Source organism: Penaeus monodon, unplaced genomic scaffold (assembly GCF_015228065.2).
Source record: "Penaeus monodon isolate SGIC_2016 unplaced genomic scaffold, NSTDA_Pmon_1 PmonScaffold_1506, whole genome shotgun sequence".
NCBI classification, from domain to species: domain Eukaryota; kingdom Metazoa; phylum Arthropoda; class Malacostraca; order Decapoda; family Penaeidae; genus Penaeus; species Penaeus monodon.
The window spans coordinates 17,479-37,524 of record NW_023644220.1 but is presented as its reverse complement, the minus strand read 5'-3'; the positions used below and the strand labels follow the sequence as shown (position 1 = coordinate 37,524).

Below are 20,046 nucleotides of genomic sequence, written 5' to 3'. Positions count from 1 at the left end.
AGAAGCAGAAACCAGACCAAAGAATCCGGCAGAAACAGACAGAAAGAACAGAAGGAAAGACAGAACCAGAACCGGCCAGACAGAAGCAGACAAAAGGGGGCCAAACCCGAACAGCAAAACAGAAACCCCCAGACCAAAGAAAGAACCAGACCAGAACAGACCAGAAGACCCAGCCAGACCAGAACAAAAGAACCAGACAAGACAGACAGAAGAAAGACCCCCGGGGAAAACCAGACAGACAGACACAGAAACCCACCCAGACAGAACGCAGCAACACCAGCAGACAGACCAGAACAGAACCAGACAAAAAGCCCAACCCGAGACACAGAACAGAACAGAAAACCAGACAGAACCCCAGAAGACAGACACAGAACAGAAGCAACCAGAACCCAGCAGAACCAGCAGAACAGAACCCCCCCAGCCCCAGAACACAAAACCAGCGCCAGAACCCAGCAGACAGAGAACAGACAGACCAGACAGAAGAGCGACAGCAGAGCCCAGACAGCCAGACCGCAACAGAAGAGAACAGCCAGACAGAAACCAGACCAGCAGAACAGACAGACCCAGAACAGACAGGGAGAACAGCAGGAAACAGAACCACAGACCAGCCCAGAACAACAGAACAGACAGAACCCAGACCAGAACCCCAGTCAGACCCACAGAAACAGACCAACCAAAACCAGCAAGAACAGAGACAGACACCAGACAGAAAAGCCCAAAGGACCAGAACAGACAGAACAGAACCAGACCGGAAACACAAAGCAGCCCGAAAACCCCAGCAGAACAGACCAGAACCCCAGAAGACCAGAACACCAGACAGAACAGACAAGCAACCAGAACAAGAACCCCAGACGACAAGCAGACAAGAACAAGAACAGAAGACCAGAAACCAGACCAGAACAGACCAGAAGTGGTTGCCAGACAGACAGAACCAGAACACCAGACAGACACAACAGAACCAGAAACAACCAGCCAAGACCAGCAAAACAGACAGAACCCCCAGACACCAGAATCCAGCAGAAACAAACCAGAACCAGAAACCGAGACAGCGCCAGACCCCAGCAACAGAACAGACCCAGGAAGCCAGACCCCAGCCAAGACCCAGACAGAACAGACAAAACCCAGACCAGAAACAGACCCAGCACAGAACACACGAAGCCAGACGACAGACAGAACCACAGAACGCCAGAAGCCAGAACCAAAAGAACCAGAACCCAGAGATCGCAGAAACCGAACAACCAGAACAGACCCAAGCCAGAACCAGACAGACAGCACACCAAGACCAGCAGCCAAGCAGAAACAGACCACAGACCAGACCAGAACAGACCAGAACCAGACAGACCAGAACAGACACAAAGAACAGAACCAGACAGAACCGAAACCCAGAAGACAGACCCAGCAGCCAGAAAACAGACCAGAAACCAGAACAGAACAGACCGAAGACAGACAGCAACAGACCAAAAACAAAAACCCAAAACAGAACAGAGACAGAACCAGAAGCAGCAGAAAGAAAGAACACACGAACCAGAAAAGAACAGCCCCAACAGAAGACAGAACAGCAGAGAAAGACCAGACCAGACAGACAGACACCAGCAGACCAGAACCCAGAGACCCCAAACCAGAAACCCAGACCGACCGCAGCACCCAAGACCAAACCCAGACCAGAACCACGAGAAACAGAAGAAGACCCAGACACAGCCCCACCAGACCAGCCCCAGAACAGAACAACACAGAACCCGAAGACCAGAAAGCAGCAGCCAGAAGAACAGAACACAGCCCAGACAGAACCAACAGACAGAAACCAAGAAACAGAAGAACCCAGACGCCCGAGACAGAACCAGAAACAGACCAGAAAAGAACCAGAACAGACCCCACGAAAACCCCCAGACACCACGAGAACCAAAAACCAGAACAACCAAAGAAGCCCAGGCAGCAGACCAGACAGACCCAGACCGACAGACAGACACAGACCCAGAAGAACAGACACAGGACCAGAACCCGCAGGACGACAGAACAGGGCGCAGCAGAAACCAGACAAAACAGAAGCCCCCCGAACCCCAGCAGACAAACCCAAGAACAGACCAGAGCAGCAAAACAGAAGAAACCCCCCCGTGGCAACCAGCCAGACAAACAGACAGACCAAGACAGAAAGAACAGAATCAAGGCAGAACCCAGACCCAGAAGAAGAACCAGACCAGAACCCCAGACCAGACAGAGAAAAACAGAAAGAGACAGACCAGCAGAACAGCCAGCAGACAGAACAGAACCAGACCAGAAACAGACTCCCCAGAGACAGAACCACAGAACAGACCACAGAGAAACCCACAGACAGACCCAAGAAAACGAGCCAGACAGCCCAGAAAACAGAAAGACCAGAACCGACAGCACCAGACAGACCAGACAGAACAAGACAGACCAGAACACCAATGTCTCCAGAACAGAAGAACAGAGACCAGACAGACAGACCAGACAGAACAGACCCAGAAACAGACAGCCAGACAGAACCAGAAAGCCCAGAACAAACCAGAAGACACCAGAAACACCAGAACAGAGGAGAACCCGGGGCAGAAAGAACACCAGAACCCAGACAGAGAACCAGAAAGAGACCAGACAGAAGAACCCAAGAAAAGCCCAGACCAGACAGCACCCAGAGACCAGAACCGCCAGGACCAGACAAGAAGACCAAAACAGCAAGAACAGACCCCCAGAAACCCACCAGACAGACCCACAGAACCAGACAGAACAGAAACACCCAGCGACAGACCAGAACAAAGACAGCAGACAGACCGACCCAGACCAAACAGCAAGCAGACAGAGCAGACAGAACAGACCCCAGAAAGACCAGACAGACCAGCAGAAGCAACAGCCAGAACCCAGCCAGAATCAGACCCCAGCAGACCGACCCCAGACAGACACCAAACCCAGAAACAGAACCAGAACGCAGACGCCAGACCAAGACAGAACCAGACAGACAGACCCGAAAGCAGAACACCCACAAACCCAGCAACAGAAACGCAGACCAGCCAAGAACCAGCAGAGCAGAAACAGACCCAGAACAGAACCAGAAACAGAACAGAGACCCAGACCAGCAGACCCAGACAAACAGCCCAGCACCCCGGCCCAGACCAGACCCAGACAGACAGAACAGCAGCAGAACCCAGACCCAGAGCAGACAGAGAAAAACCCAGACAGAACCCAGAACCAGCAGAACCAGCAGACAGAACAGAACAGAAACAGAACCAGAACCACAGAACAAGACCCCAGACAGACAGACAGACCCGAAAAAGACAGGACCCCCCCCCAGAACAGAACCCAGAACAGAAAAAGCCCCAGAAACCAGAACCCCCAAAACCAGAAACCCAACCCAGCCCCAAAAACCCCCCCCCCAAAACAAAGAAAAAAAAGGGGGGGCCAGCCCCAAAAACCAGACCCCCAAAAACCCAAAACCCCAGCCCCCCCCCAGCCCCCCAAAAAACCCCCAGACAGACCAGAAAACCCAACCCCAGCCCCCAAAAACCCCAAAACAGCCCCCCGGGAAACAGACAGACCCCCAGAAAAACAGAACCAGCAGAACCAGAGACCACAAAACCCCGCACCAGAACAGCCCAAAACCAGCACCAGACCCCCAGAAAGACCCCAGACCAGACCCAGCCAGAACAAAACCAGACAGAAACCCCAGACCCAGACCCCCAGAACCAGACAAAACAGACCCAGGAAGCCAAAACCCCAGAAGACCCGGGCAACCAGACCAGACAGAACCACCAGAATCAGCAGCCCCCCCAAACCCCCAGCCAGCACCGCAGACAGAGCAGAAGCCCACCAGACCGCCAGACCCAGCCACAGCAGAACGAAAACAAAACCAGACAGCACCCAAAAGCCCAAAAGAGACCAGACCAGCAGAACCCAGAAAACAGACCACCAGCAGCCCCAGCCCAGACCCAGCCACCAGAAAGAAAACAGACAGCAGAACAGACAGACAGACCAACAGCCCAGCAAACAGACAGCCAGCCCAGAACCAGACAACCAGAACAGAAAGACCAGACCCCCAGAAGACCAGACCCCCCCAAACCCCACCAGAACCAAAAGCCCCCAGAAGAACAGACCCAGAGAACAGCCCCCGACAGAAGACAGAACAAACAGACAGCCAGCAAAGACCCACCCCCAGACCAGACAGACAAAAACCAGAAAACCACAACCAGCAGAAAACAGACCAGCCCCAGAACAGACCAGCAGAACCACAGACAGAACAGACCCAGACCAAAAACCCAGAAACAGAACGACCAGACCCAGACCAGAACAGACCAGACAGACAGCAAGAACAGACAGACAGAACCAGACCAGAAGAACCAGAGCCAGAACAGCCAGACAGACCACCAGCCCCAGAACACAGACAGACAACCACCAGACCCCAGAACAGACCCCCCAGAACAGAACGCAGAAAGACCCCCCAGACCCAGAACAGAACCCGCAGACACAGAACAGCAAACAGACAGACAGATCAGAACCAGAACAGGAACAGCCCCCAGACACCAGAACAACAAGAGAGAACCCCCAGGACAGAAGACCAAGAAGACCAGACCACAGACCCCCAGACAGAACCACCAGAACCAGACAGACAGAAACCCGAACAGAACCCAAGAAGAAGAGAAACTCCAGACCACAGACAGAGCGACCAGAGAAGCAGACCCACAGACCCAGCAGAAACCACAGCCAGAACCACCAGAGCCAGACAAACAGGACCAGACCCGACACCCACAGAACCAGACAGAACAGAACAGAGAACAGAACACCCAGAACCCCCAAACAGCAGACCAGAACCAGAGCAGAACAGAAGCGCCCAGAACCCAGACCAGCAGAACAGACGAAGACCAGACAGAAGCCCCAGAACCCAAGACCGACAGAAAGAACCAGGACCAGACAGACCCAGAACACAGAAACAAGACAGAACAGAAAAACCAGACCAGACAGAAACAGACCCGCCAGACAGAAACAGACCAGACCAGAAGACGACCGCAACCAAACAGACCAGAAAACCCAGACCAGACAGAAAGCAGAACCAAAACAGAAAACAACCCAGCAGAACCCACCAGAGCAGACAAAGAACAGAACCAGCCAGAAAGACAGAAACAGAACCAGACAGAACCCCAGAAACAGCAGAAAGAAGCCAGAACAGAACCGCAGAAAACAGAACAGACCCAGACAGCAACCCACAGACCAGAACAACCCCAGACCAGAGCAAGCCACAGCAGCCCACCGACACAACCAGACAACAGCAGCAGACAGAACACCCCAGAAGCCAGACCAGCAAGACCAGACCCAGAACAAGCCCCCAGACAGCCAGAACAGAACAGAACAGAACAGAACCAGACAGACCCGACACCAGAAGACAGACCCACCAGAACACCAGACAGAAAAGACAAACAGACAGCAGACCAGAAGACCGCAGAAGACCCACCAGCCCCAGAAAACCGACCAGAGCAGAATCCCAGACAGACGACCCACCCCAGAAAACCAGAACCCAGACAGAAAGACAAGACACAGACAGACAGAAAGCCCAGCCCAGACCAGACCCAGACCAGCCCCACAGACAGACAAGCAGAAAAAACCAGACACAAGACCAGACAGAACAGACCGCAGAACAGAGCCAAAACCAGACAGACACAGACCCAGCAGACAGACAGACAACAGACAGCACCAGAACCAGACAGAATCAGACAGAACCAGACAGAAAGCCCAGAACAGCAGAACCGCCAGAACAGCCAACCCAACAGACCAGAAAGAACGCAGAACCCACCAGAACCCAGCCCCAGACGACAGACAAACCAGCCCAGACCAGAAGAAACCACCAGAACCAGACCAAGACAGACAGCCGCAGACACAGAACCAGACACAGACAGACAGAACAGAACAAGACCCAGAAACAGCAACCAGACAGACAGACAGAAGAACCCAGACCCAGACACAGACAGACCAGACAGACCCAAAACAGACAACCAGAGCCAGACAAAGAACCCAGACAACCCCAGACGAACCCAGACACAGAAAAAAACCCAGCCCAAAACAGAACCCAAGCAGCAGAAACCAGACCCAGACCAGACAGACCCGAACAGAGAGACAGAAAGACCCAAGACCCCAGAACCCAGACCCCCAGCCACAGCGCCAGAACAGACAGCAGAACAGCCAGAACAACAGAAACCAGACAAGAACCCAGACCAGAACAAGCCAGAGGCTACAGAGAATCAGACAAAAGACCCAGAACCAGCAGACCCCACCAACAGAACCAGACAGAGCAACAGACCCAGACCAGAACACCAACCAGAACAGCAGAACCCGAACAGACAGACCAGACAGCAGACAGAGACAGAACCAGACACCCAGACCGAAACCCAGCCAGCACAGACCCAGAACACCAGGGAGAACGCAGACCCCCCAGACCAGCACCAGACCACAGACCCAGAACAAACAGAACAGACACCAGCCAGAACCAGACCAGAAAAGCAGAACAGCCAGAACAGACCCCAGAACCCAGAAACCCAGACAGACAGACACAGACCGAACCCCAGAAACCAGAACCACAGAAGAAAAGACCAGCCCCAACCAGAACCCCAGAAGACAGCAGAACAAACAGAAAAAACAGACAGAACAGAAGCCAGACCAGAAAGAAACAGCAGCCCAAGCAGAACCAGACAGAACAGCAGAACCGACCAGACAGAAACAGCAACCACAGCCAGACAGCAGAACACGCCCAGCAACCCAGACAAGAACGACAGCAGCAGAAACCAGAAAGCCAGAACAGACAGCCCCGACAGAACAGACCAGCAGACAGACAGAACCGGCCCAGAAACAGACCAGACAGACCAGAACAAGCCGCGCAGCAGACCAGCCAGAAAGAACCAGACCAGACCAGACGAACCAGAACAGAACAGCCAGACAGACAAGACAGCACCCAGACCCAGACACACCCAAGAAGCAGAACCAGAACAGAAATCCGCCCAGAACGCAGACCAGAAGCAGACCAGACAGAACCAGAACCAGCAAACAAGAACCCACAGAAAGACAGAAGAACAGACCCCCCACAGAACAGCCGACCAGAACCGAAGCAGAACAAAAACCAGAAGACAGCAGAAGCACAGCACCAAGAACCAGAACAAGACAGACCAAAACAAAGCAAGACAGGACCCAGACAGACAGCCAGCAGAACCAAAAAGACAGAAACAGAGCCAGAAGACCCAAACACAGACAGCACCAGAACCAGACAAAGACAGAGACCAGACAGACACACAGACAGAAACAGAAGACAGAACCCAACAGAACCAGACCGCCACCAAAGCAGACAAACAGAACCCCCAGAACCAGACCAGCCCAAAACCAGAAGACAGCCCCCCAGCAGACAGACACCAGCAGCCCCAGAACAGCAGAACAGCAGACCAGAACCCAGCAAAACCGCAGCCAGACCAGCCAGAAACAGAGACCCAGCAGACCAGACAGACAGACCAGACAAACCAGACAGACAGCAGACAGGAAAAGAACCAGAACAAAGACCAGAAACCAAACAGAACGCCACAAAAGAAGAGCCAGAAGACAGAGCCAGAACAGAAAGACCAACCCAGACAGAACCAGAACAGACAACCAACCACCCAGCAGACGCGACAGCGAACGCAGAAGCAGACAGACCAGACAGACCCAGCCCCCAGAACAGACCAGACCAGACCAGACCAGAAGCCAGAATCCAGAAAACGAACGACAGAACAGACAGACCAGAACCCCAGGAAACAGACAGAAACAGCAGACAACAGAGACAAAACCCAGACCAGAAAAAGACCAGAAAACAACACCAAAACCAAGAACACCCAGCAGCAGACCCAAAAACAGCCCCAGACAGAGGGCCAGCAGAAGAACCAGAAAAACAGCCACCAGAAAACAAACAGACACAACCAAAACCAAAGACAAAACCAACAACCAGAACAAGCCAAAAAAACAAGAACAACAGAAAAAAGAAAAAGGGGGGGGCCCCAAAACCAGACCAACAGAAAGAACAGAACAGAACGACCCAGAAGCCAGAACCCCAACAAAAAAACGCCAGAACACAAAAAAAAACAAACCGGGAAAGACCAGACAGAAGGGAGCCAGCCAGAAAACAAAACACAGAACCCAGCCAAAGCCAGCCCCAAAGAAAACCAGAAAACCAGAAAGCCAGAATCCCAGACCAAAAAAGGGCCAAAAGAAAGAAAACCCGAAAAAAAAGCCCGACAAAAGCCCCAAAAAGGGAAAGGGACGGGCCCAAACAGAAGAAACAGACCCAGAACCCCAGAAAAAACAGAAGACAGAACCCCCAAAACACAGACCAGAACAGACAGAAAAACCCAAAACCAGACAGACCACCACCCAAGAAACGCCAGAAAAACAGAACAGCCCAGACAGACAGAAAACAGCCCTCAAAGAGAACAGCAGAAAGCCAAAATCCAGACAGGGGCAGAAGCCAGACAGAAGACAACCCAGGACAAAAGCAGACCAGAAAACAGGAACAGACAAACAGACAGACCCAGCAAGAAAAACCCAGAACCGAAAAAAAAAAACAAAAAACAGAGAAAAACCAAAGGCAGACCAGAAAAAAAAAACCCAGAACACCCAGCCGCCAAAAACCCCCAAAAAAACCAAAAACAGGCCAAAAAGCAAAAAGACCCCCCCCAGACAGAGCCCCAGAACCAGAACCACAGACCAGAACAGAAAGCACCCAGAACAGAAAAGCGGGCCCAGACCCCAGACCAGAAAGACAAAAAACAACAGCAGGAAAACAGCCAGAACAAAAACCCCCAGGAACCACCCCCAGACCAGAACAAGAAAAACCCGGGCAGAACCCAGCCCAGAAACAGAAGAAAACCAGAAACCCCCAGCAGAAAAACAAAAACCCAAAAGGGGCCAGAACCGGGACAGCCCAGCAGCCCCAAGGAACCCCAGAAAAAACCAAAGAACCCACCCAGCGGGCCAGCCCCCAAGCCAGGACACAGAAAAAAACCCAAACCCCAGGGGGCAGCGGGAACAGAACCCCGGCCAGCCAGACAGAACAGAACAGCAGAACAGCAAAAAGACCCAGAAACCCAAAACCCGGGCCCAGAAAACACCCCAGCCCCAGCAGCAGCCCCCAGAAGAAAAACCAGAAGAAAACCAGAACGAAAAGAACAGAAACAGAACGGGGAACCCAAACCCCAAAAAAACAGAACCAAGAAAAAGAACAAAAACCAGCCCCCAGAAAAAACAGCCCCCCAGAACGGGACAGAACCAGAAAACAGAAAAGGCCCCAGAACCCAGAAAAAAAGAAAACCCAAACAGAAAAAAAACCCCACCAAAACCCAGAACCAGAAAAGCCCAGCAGAAACCCCAAAACAGAACCCCACCCCAGAAGAACCCAAAACCAGAAAACCAGAAAACCCCAGACCAGAAAGCCAGAAACAAAAAACCCCCCCAGAACCACCAGAAAAGGGACAGAAAAAAAAACCGGGAAAAAAAAAAGACCCCGGGAACGGGAAAGAAAACCCAAGCCGGGGAGACAAAACCCAAAACCGGGGCAGCAGCCCAAACCCCAGACAAAAACCGAAGCCTAAAACCCACAAAAGGGGCAGAAAAAGAACCCAAAAACAAAACCAGAACAAAGGGCAGCCAAGAACAGCAGGCCCGGGGGGGCAAAACAAAACCAGACCACCCAAAAACCCCAAAGGCCCAAGCAGGCAACGCAGAAACCCGCAGAAGCAAAAAGCCCCAAAAACAGAAAAAAACACACGGGCCCCAGACCAAAACCCAGAAAGAAACCCCCAGAAAGAAACAGAAACAGCAAAAAAAGAAAAAACCAGACAAAAACCCAACACCCCCCAAAACAAAACGGGAACCAAGCCCGGGAAACAGCAGCCCCAGCGAAAACCAGACAAAAACCAGAACAAAGCAAGAAAAAACAGAAAAGAAAGGGAACCACCAGCCCAAAACCCCCCAAACCAAAACAGCCCCAGACCACCCAGAAACAGAACAGGAAAAACCAACCACCCCAAAAACCCAGACGGGAAGAGAAAAAAAAGAAAAGCCAAAACAGCAGACCAAAACCCAAAAAAACCAGACAGAAACCCAAAAACCAGCCCAACCCTCCGGGAACCGGGACCCAGAAAACCCAAAAAAGAACCGGGCAAACACAGAAAAGCAAAAACCCACCAGAAAGCAAGGGGCCCGGGTTTGGGGGGGGTTTGCCAAAAAGACCCAGCCAGAACTGCAAAGAAGAAAAAACCGGGCAAGAACCAGAACCCAGAAAAAGAACCCCCCAGAAAAACAGACAAAACAGACAGAACGAAAAACCCAGACAAAAAACCAGCAGCCCCCCCAGAAACCCCAAAAGGGGGTTTTTGCCCAGACCCCAGCAAAAACCCACCCAGCCCAGAAGAAGAAAAAAAGACCCAGAACCAAAACCCGGGGCCCAACCCAAAAAAGGAAACAGACGGGGAAAAAAGAAAACCCAGAACCAGACAGGAAAAGAACCAGAACCCAAGCCAGACGGGAAGGCAAAACCCAGAAAAAACCCCAAGGGGACAGAAGAAAGACACCGCAAAAACCCAAGAAACAGAACAGAAACCCAGAACAAAACAGCCCCACAAAACCCCAAGCCCCGGGAAACAGACAGAAAAAAAAACCAGGAAAGAACAGACAGAAGAACAGACAGAAAAACAGCAGAAAAAACAGAAACCCAAAGACCAAAAAAGAAACCCCAGCCAAAAACCAAGAAAACCAGCCCCAACCCACAGCCCCAGAAAAAAAACAAAAACAAAAGAAGCCAAAACCCCCAAAAACCCCAGAAAAAGAAGCCCCAGACAAAAACCAGAACAGCCAGACAAACAAAACCGCCCACGGGGAAAACCAAAACCCACAAAAAGCAAAACAGAACAGAAAACCAGAACAGACAAAGAAAAGAACAGACAGAAAAAGAAACAGCCCCCAGAATTTAAAACAAAAACCGGGAAAACAGCCCGAAAAAGAAAAACAGAAAAACCCGGGAACCAAAAGAACCCAGCCCCCAGCCCCAAAAGACCAGAAAACCCCCAGAAACCCCCAGAAAGAACAGAACCAGCCCAAAACACCCCCAGCGAAGAAAACAAAAACAAAAAACCCCCCAAAACCCCGGGAACAAAAAAAAGAAGGGGGGGTTGCACCAAAAGGAAAACAGAAGAACCAGACAGAACAGAAAGAAGAACCAGAAAACAGAACAGACAAAAAACCAGAACGGGCCCACCAGCCAAAAACAAAACCCCCCAGAAAAAAGAACCAGACAGAAAAGAAAAAGAAAAACCAAAAGGGCCCAGACAGCCAGATAAAGGGGGGCCAAAAACACAAGCAGAACAAAAAAGGGAACAGAAACAGAAAGAACAGGCCCAACAGAAAAAACAGCCAAACCCAACCCAAGAAAGAACCCCAAACGGGCCCAAGAACCCCCAGAACAGACCAGACAGAAAACCAAAAAACCAAAAACCCGGGAAAAAGACCGCCCCCCGGGAACCCCCCCCAAAAAGAAAAACCAGCGGGAAAACCCACCAGAAAAAAACAGCCCAGAAAAAAAAAAAAAACCCAGCCAAAAACCAGAAAAAACCCACCCAACAAAAGGGCAGCCCAAAAACCCAAAAGAACACAGAACCAGGAAGACCCAGACAGAAAAGAAGAACCAGAAGCAAAACCAGTTTGGGGGTTAGCCAGGAACAGAACCCCAAAAGGGCCAGACCTTTTTTTTTTTTTGGGCAGAAGCCAAAACCCCAGAAAAAGAAACAGAAAGAAAAAACCCCAACAGAACCCCCCCCAAAACCCCCAACAGAAAGAAAGCAAAAAGGAAAGACAGGGGCAAAACCAGACAGAAAAAAGCCCCCAAAACCAGAAAACGGGGAAACACCCAGCCCAGAAAGACAGGGGGGCCCACAGCCCAAAAAACCCCCAAAAAAAGGGCCTGGGCAGCCCCCAGACCCCCCCTTTCCCCAGAAAAACCAAGAAGAAACAAACCAGAAGAAAGGGAAAAAAACACCCCAGAACCAAAAAAGGAACCCAGCAGACCAGAAACAAACAGACCCCCCCAGACAGCCCAGAAAAAAAAAACAAAACCAGAACCGGGAAACCAGAACCCCCCCCGAAAGACCCCCCCAAAGAAACCACCGGGACAGCCAGACCAGAAAAGCGGGCAAAACCGGGAAAAACCAGAAACCCAAAAGACAGAACCAAAACCCAGAAAACCCCCCCAGCCCCCAGAAACCAAGAAAAGCCCAAAACCCGGCAGCCAGCCCAAAACCCGGAAAAACCAGAAGCGGGCAGCCCAGAAAAAGGACAAAACCCAACCCAAAACAGCCCCAGACAGAAAAAAAGCCGGGAACAAGCAGAACAGAACAGAGAACAAAAAACCCAAAACCAGAACACCAGAACCCCCCAAAAGAACAAAATTCCCAGCCAGAAAACCACGGGCAGAAACAGAAACCCGGGAAACAGAGCAAAGGGGACACCCCAAGGCCCCCCCAAAACCCACCCCCAGATCAAAAGCCAGACGACAGAAAAGCAGAAGACAGAAGCAGAAGCCCAGACAGACCCAGCCCAGAACACAGCAACCCCAGACAGACACAGACAAGAAAAGTCAGACAGACAGGAGAACCCAGACCACAGAACAGACAAAACCAAAACAGACCAGAACAGCCAGAAGACAGACAGACAGACGAAGCAGCAGACCCAGAACAGCCCAGCAGACACAGCGGGCAGACCCCGCAGACCGACAGAACAGACCAAGACAAGCAGCCGCAGACAGCCCAGAAAGACCAGACAGCCCCAGAACAGAAGAAACCCCGCAGACCAGCAGAACAGCCCAGACCAGACCAAGGAACCCCAGACAGCCAGACCACAGAACCAGAACCCAGAACAGACAGACCAGCAGAACAGAACACCCCCCCCAGACCCAGAACAGAACCAGACAGCCAGAAATCAAAACCCAGAACCACAGACCCACGGGAAAACCCCCAGCCAGAGACAGAAGCCAGACAGAACAGACAAACAGCCCCAAAGCAGACGGGCAGACAGCAGACAGAACGGGGCCCCAGAACAGAAAACCAGCACAAGCCAGACAGCCCAGAAGACAGAGCCCCCCCAGACCAGAAAGAACAGACAGACCAGAAGGCAGAGCCGCACCAGAAGAGCCCCCCCACCCGAACAGACACAGAAGCCCAGAACAGAGCCCAGAACCAGAACCAACAGACAAAACCCAGCAGACCCAGACCAGAACAGAACCAGAACACAAACCCGCCAACAAAACCCAGCCAGAACAGCAGACAGACAGAACAGACAGGCAGACAGAAACCAGAAGCCAGAAGCCCAGAAAGCAACCAGAACAGAGAAAGAACAACAGACCCAGACAGACGAACCAGCAACCAACAGACACACAAGAAAGAACCCAGCCAGACCCAGACAGACACCAGAAAGACCAGACCAGAGAACAGACCCCAGCAGACAGACAGACACCCCAGACCAGCCAAAGGCAGGAGCAGAAAACCCACAGACAGACCAGAACCAGCCCAGCCCCCAGCCAGAGCAGGCAGAACCAGACAGCAAGCCAGCCCAGACAAAACCAACCAGCCAAGAGAACAGAACCCAGAAGATCCCAGAAGAACAGAACCAGCCAGACACCAGCAGCAGAAAAGAGACCCAGAACAGACCAAAACACCAGCCCAGCCAGAGCACACCCCAAGGGGCCAGACAGACAGCCAACAAAAAAACCACCAGAACCCGAAGACAGACCCCAGCCCCAAGCAAGAGCAAAGACCGCCACAGACAGACACAGAACAGCAGCAACAGAAGCCAGAACCCAGACAGACAGACCAGACACCGCAGACAGACCGGGACCCAGAAGACCCCAGAACAGACAAAAGCCCAAACCCCAAGAAGACAACAGAACAAAACAGCCCAGAACAGACACACAAAAAACAGACGGGAAAAACAGCAGACCCAGAACCAGAAAGCCAGCCAGAGACCCCAGACCCAGGAGCAGCAGACCAGAACACCCCAAAAACCGGGAAAACAGACCACACCCAGAGAACAGAAAACCCCAGAAAACCAGAACAGCCAGAACCCAAGTCCCAGACAGGAACCAGCCAGACCAGCAAGCCCCCCAAGACAGAACCAGACCAGAAACAACCAGAAGCCAGACAGAAGACCGGCAGCAGACCAGACCAAAGCAGACCGGGAACCAACAAAACCCAAAGCCCAAACCAAAACCCAGACAGACCAGACAAAACAGAAACCAGAAGACCCACCCAGAACCAAGAAGCAGAAACAAACCAGACCAGAACAAAACAGACAAGAAAAACCAAAACAGACAAGAAGAGACCCAGACAGCAGACCAGACAGAACGGGGCCCAAGTCCAGACAGAAACCCAGCAAAACCACCGGGCAGCCAGACAGACAAAAAACAGACCAGCCCAAGACCCAGCAGACACCCCAGAAGACAGACAGAAGACCCCCCAGACCCCCGGGAAATCCAGTTTACCCAGACAGAAACCAGAACCAGACCAAGAAGAACCAGAAAACCCACGAACCCAAACAAAACAGACCAGCCAGCAAACCAGACACCACCAGACAGAAGCCCAGACCCAGCAGACCCCCCCAACCCAGAACCAGACCAGAACCCAGACAGCAAAACCAAAGCAAACAGCCAAAAAACAGACAAACAGACAGAACGGGGCCAGAGGAGTCCCAGAACCAACCAAACCCAGAAAACGCCAACCGCAGACCCCAAACAGCCAGGCGGACAGCACAGCACAACAGACCACCCAGACACAGACAGACAGACCAGCCCCACCAAACAGCAGAAGACGGGTCAGATCCCCAAGATCCCCAGCAGAAACCAGATACCGGGCCAACAGACCAGACCACACCCAGAAAACAGGGACACCAAACCCCCGAAAGGACAGACAGACCCCCCCCAAAACCACCAAAACACAAAACCAGGAAGAAGACAGACCCCAGACCCCACAGACACGACCCCAGAAGCGGCAACAGCAGCCACAGACCAAACAGCCCAGAACAGAAACCAGCAGAAACAGACCCCAGAAAAAGAACCAGACCCAGACCAGACAGAACCAGACAGGCAGACCCAGGACCCACAAACCACAGACCAGACCAGACCCAAGACAGACCGCAGACAAAACCCCCAAAAACCAGACAGAAGACCAGAACAGACACCCAACCCCCCAGAACCCCCCCAGACAGACCCAGAAAGAACAGAACCAGACCCAGAACAGACACAGACCCACCAACCAGACCCCAAAACCCCAGACAGCCCAGAACAGAACCAGAACAAACAGCCAGACCACAAAACCCAAAACGGGCCAGACACAACCACCCAGAAAAAAGAAGAACAGCAGCCGGGAAAAAAACAGACCCAGACCAGCCAGAGAGGCCAGACAGAAAAGCAGAAACCAGAAAGCAGCAGACCAACCAAACAGAAGCCAGACCCCAAAACAGACCACAGAACAGACAGACAAACCAAAAACCGGGAAGAACCACAGACCCAGACAGACAAAACCAGACCAAGACAGCAGACAACAGAAAGAAAGCAGAAGACCCAGCCAGAACAAAACCAAGCCAGACAGGGGCAAGCCCGTCAGACAGAACCCAGAACCAGACCAAAGCAGAAGCAAGACCCCCACAGCCCAGAACAAACAGCCAGACAGACGGGGGCCCCCAAAAAACAGCCCAGCAGACCCAGCCCCAGCAGAACCAGAGCAGAACCAAGACCAGACCAGACCCGACAGAACCCAGACAGCCAGCCCAGAACCCAGAAGACAGCCAGAAGAGACCAGAAACCAGACCCAAGACAGAAAGCCCCCAGCCAGAACAGACACACCAGCAAAACCACAGAATTCAGAACCCCAGACCAGCAGACAGAGCCAGCCAAGAAGCAGAAACCAGCCCAAAACCAGAACAAGCCAGACCCCCAGAACAGAAAAACACCCCCAGAAACCCAGCCCAGAAGAACCCCAGACCAAAACCCCCAGAAAGAAAGCACCAGAACAAGCAGAACCGACAGCCCAGACAGCACGACAGCCAAGAAGCAGCCACCCACCAGACAGCACAGACACCCCAGCAACCCCCAGACCAAGACCCAGAACCAGAACCGGAGCAGGCCAGCCCAGACAGAACCAGACCAGACCCCCAGACAGAAGAAGACCCAGATCAGACAGCAAAACCAAAACCCGAAACCCAGCAGCAGACAGCCCCCCAGAAGCAGCCCAAAATCAAAGAGAGACCAGCCAGACAGACCAGACAGAACAGCAGAACCAGAACCACCCAGAAAGCCACCCAAAGACCGCCAGCCCAGACCAGAGACCACAGCCCAACCCAGCCAGAACCCAGAACAAGACCAACAGACAGACAGAACGACCAGACAGAACAGAAGGCAAGAAAGAACAGCCCCAGACAGACAGACCAGGAACAGAACAGGACCAGAACCAGAATGCGAAGCAGCAGAAGACCCCAGACCAGACAGCCCAGACCAGAACAGACAGAACAGAGTTGCAGAAACACCAGAACAGGAAGAACCAGAACAGACAGAATAGACAGACGACCTTCAGAACCCCAGACAGAACAGAATTAGAACAGACCCACAGCCCAGACAGCCAGAAAGACAGACAGACAGACCAGACCAGATGGTGGCACCCCCAGAAGACACAGCAGCCCCAGACCAGAACAGAACCAGAACCAGAACCCCAGCAGAAGGCAGAACCCCCAGAACCCCCAGACAGACAGACCCATTCAGACAGCCAGAACCAGACAGGGGGGGCCCGCAGACCCCCCACAGACAGACAGAACCCCCAGGACAGAACGATATCAGAACAGAACCAAGCCCGACAGAATTCAGCAGCCAGAACAGACAGAAGAACAGAACCGTGCCAGACCCACGCAGACAGAACACCCTGCGCAGACAGACCAGGCAGACAAGACAGCCAGAACAGACCCAGACCAGAGAAGACCCAGACCCCCCAGACAGAAAGAAGACGGCCCCAGAGACCAGGACAGAACCAGACAGACAGCAGACCCCCTCAGCAGACAGACAGGTCAGAATTCCCAGAAAGAAGACAGAAGAACCAGACCCCAGCAGACCAGCAGACCAGAATCAGGACCCAGAAGAACCAGGGAAACCAGCCAGCCCCCAGACCAGAACCCAGACAGCAGGACAGACCCATTTTTTTTTTTTTTTGCAGTACACAGACAGAACTCAGAACAGATCAGAAAGACAGCCCAGACCCAGAACCAGAACAGAAAGACCAGACAGAACGCCCCAGAACAGGACCAGAACCCCCAGACCAGCCCAGACCCCTAGCCCAGACAGAACCCCAGAGAATCAGAACAGAACCCAGGAAATCCAGTGTTCCCAGACAGACCGAAGACAGAGCAGCCCCCCAGCGTTTGTCAGACAGGCAGGAAGTCCACCCAGCCAGCAGACCAGAACAGTGGGTCAGACAGAACAGAAGCAGACAGACAGACAGAAAGCCAGACCCCAGAACAGAATAGACCCAGAACCCCCAGACCAGAAACCAGACAGACCAGAACCAGACCAGACAGATCAAACCCCAGACCCCACAGAACCCCAGAAGAACCAGCAGACAGATTCCAGACAGACAGCAGACAGCCCAGACCCCAGACCAGGACCAGACCACCCAGACCAGACAGACCACCACCAGAGAACCCAGAACAGAACCAGACAGAGGGCAGACAGAATACAGAACAGGACAGAACCCCCAGTCAGACAGAACAGACAGAACCCAGCAAGACCAGACAGGCAGACAGACCCCCAGCCGACAGAAACCAGAATTCCCCCCCAGAATTTCCCCAGAACAGAAAGCAGACAGCAGAACCAGACCAGCAGAAAGACAAGCCAGAAGGAACCTCCAGACAGACCAGACAGACCCAGAATTCCCAGACCAGAAAGAACAGAACAGAATCCCAGAGACCAGACCTGCGACAGAAGCAGGAACCAGACCAGAACAGAACAGAAGCACAGACAGACCAGGACCAAAACAGGCAGACCCGCCAGACCAGACAGACAGCAGACCTGTGGCCAGCCAGACAGCAGAACCAAGAACCAGACCAGAACCCCAGATCAGACCGACCAGAATCAGAACCCAGACCAGAACTCAGACCAGACAGGGACCCCCAAGACAGACAGACGCCAGAAGACCCAGACCCAGACCAGGAAAGAATTCAGAAACCCCAGACAGCCAGAATCCCAGCCAGAACCAGACCAGAACAGACGTTCCAGACAGACTCAGACAGACAGAATTCCCAGCCAGCCCAGACCCCAGCCTCTCAGACCCAGTTCCCAGCCAGACCAGACAGAACGACCAGCAGAACAGCCAGGAGCAGGACAGACCAGACCAGACAGACCAGAACAGACAGACACCCAGAACCCAGAATGGCCAGAAGACCAGCAGAACAGACCCCCCACCAGGTTCAGAACCAGGCAACCCCAGAACCCCAGCCAGACAGAAGAACAGACAGGAGCAGAGGGTGCCCCAGACAGACAGAATTACCCCCCAGCTGGTCCAGACAGAACCAGACAGAGCCAGCCCAGCAGAAAGCAGCAGACAGACAGACCCCAGACAGAACCGGTGTGCAGACAGACAAGAAACCCAGGACAGACAGAACCAGACTCCCAGACCCAGACAGATTTGGTCCCCAGACCACCAGACCAGAATTCCCCGTCAGAAACCCAGACAGCCCAGACAGATCAGACACCCCGACCCCCCAGACCAGAACCCAGAACAGACAGAACCAGACAGCCCAGACAGACCAGCCCCCAGACCCAGACAAGACCAAGCAGGGGGCAGACAGAGACCCAGGAACAGAACAGAACTTCAGAACCCCAGAAAGACACCAGACCAGAACCACCCAGCCAGACAGAACAGCACAGAAGACAGACAGAAAGAATCAGAACAGACAGAATTCCAGACAGAATTAGACAGACAGACCAGCCAGGCCAGACCCAGTCCAGAACAGAACAGACCCAGAATTCCTAGACAGCCCCAGAAATTCCAGCCGGTTCGGCACGCCTGCCAGACAGACGTTGGGGCAGACAGAATTCAGACAGAACAGCCAGCCCCCGCCCAGACAGTGGGGACAGAACACCAGAACAGCAGAACAGAACCCAGCAGAAAGACAGAGACCAGACCACCAGCAGAAGGAACCCAGAAACAGACCAGACCAGACAGAACAGACCAGAACAGCCCCCAGACCAGAACAGAGACCAGACCAGCACAGACAGACCAGACACAGAACAGAACAGACCAGCCAGACCAGAAGCCCCCAGACCCAGACACCCCAGAATCAGACCCAGCACAGCCCAGAATTCAGAACCAGGAATTGGGGCAAGACCTCCAGACTCCAGACAGAACAGAACCAGACCCCCCAGACCAGAACAGAACCAGACCCCAGACAGAACAGCAGCTGGTGCCAGAAGAACAGAAGGAAACAGAAAGACCAGACAGACAGACCAGAACAGACAGACAGAACAGACAGTTGGGCTTCAGAACCAGAACCCAGGACCCCCCCCCAGAACAGACGAAGACAGACAGAACCCAGCCCAGAACCAGACAGCCCCCCCCACAGCAGAATCCAGGAACCAGACAGACAGACAGAAAGCCAGACCCCAGAACACCAGACAGACCCCAGCCCAGAACTTGGTTGAGTTCCCAGAACAGAACCCAGAAGAACAAACCAGCAGGACAGAATGTCACCACCCAAGAACCAGCCCAGACAGGATGTTTTTTCCAGACTCTCAGAAGATCCCAGACCAGCAGACAGAAACCAGGACCCCAAGAAGCAGGCAGAAAGACCAGCCCCCAGCAGAACCCCTCCCCAGACAGACAGACCAGACAGACAGAATCCTCAGAACTAGCCCAGACCCAGACCCAGCCAGACCAGCCAGCCAGACAGCAGACAGACAGAGACCAGAACCAGGACAGACAGACAGCAGAACCCCCAGCAGACCCCAGC

The 20,046-nt window shown here is 53.0% G+C and overlaps 1 protein-coding gene across 1 annotated transcript; it reads left to right on the top strand.

The window, feature by feature from the left end:
* Nucleotides 1–283: 283 nt before the first annotated feature.
* LOC119569428 (serine/arginine repetitive matrix protein 2-like) lies at nucleotides 284–19,948 on the top strand (the record flags this gene model as incomplete). Its single annotated transcript, XM_037917593.1, has 11 exons — nucleotides 284–1,253; nucleotides 1,642–3,367; nucleotides 3,464–5,923; nucleotides 6,055–7,885; nucleotides 8,665–9,295; nucleotides 10,058–10,216; nucleotides 12,245–13,744; nucleotides 13,939–17,504; nucleotides 17,593–18,958; nucleotides 19,090–19,500; nucleotides 19,775–19,948. Coding segments are annotated over 11 exons (14,794 nt in total), but the record flags the coding sequence as incomplete, so codon positions are not given.
* Nucleotides 19,949–20,046: the final 98 nt, after the last annotated feature.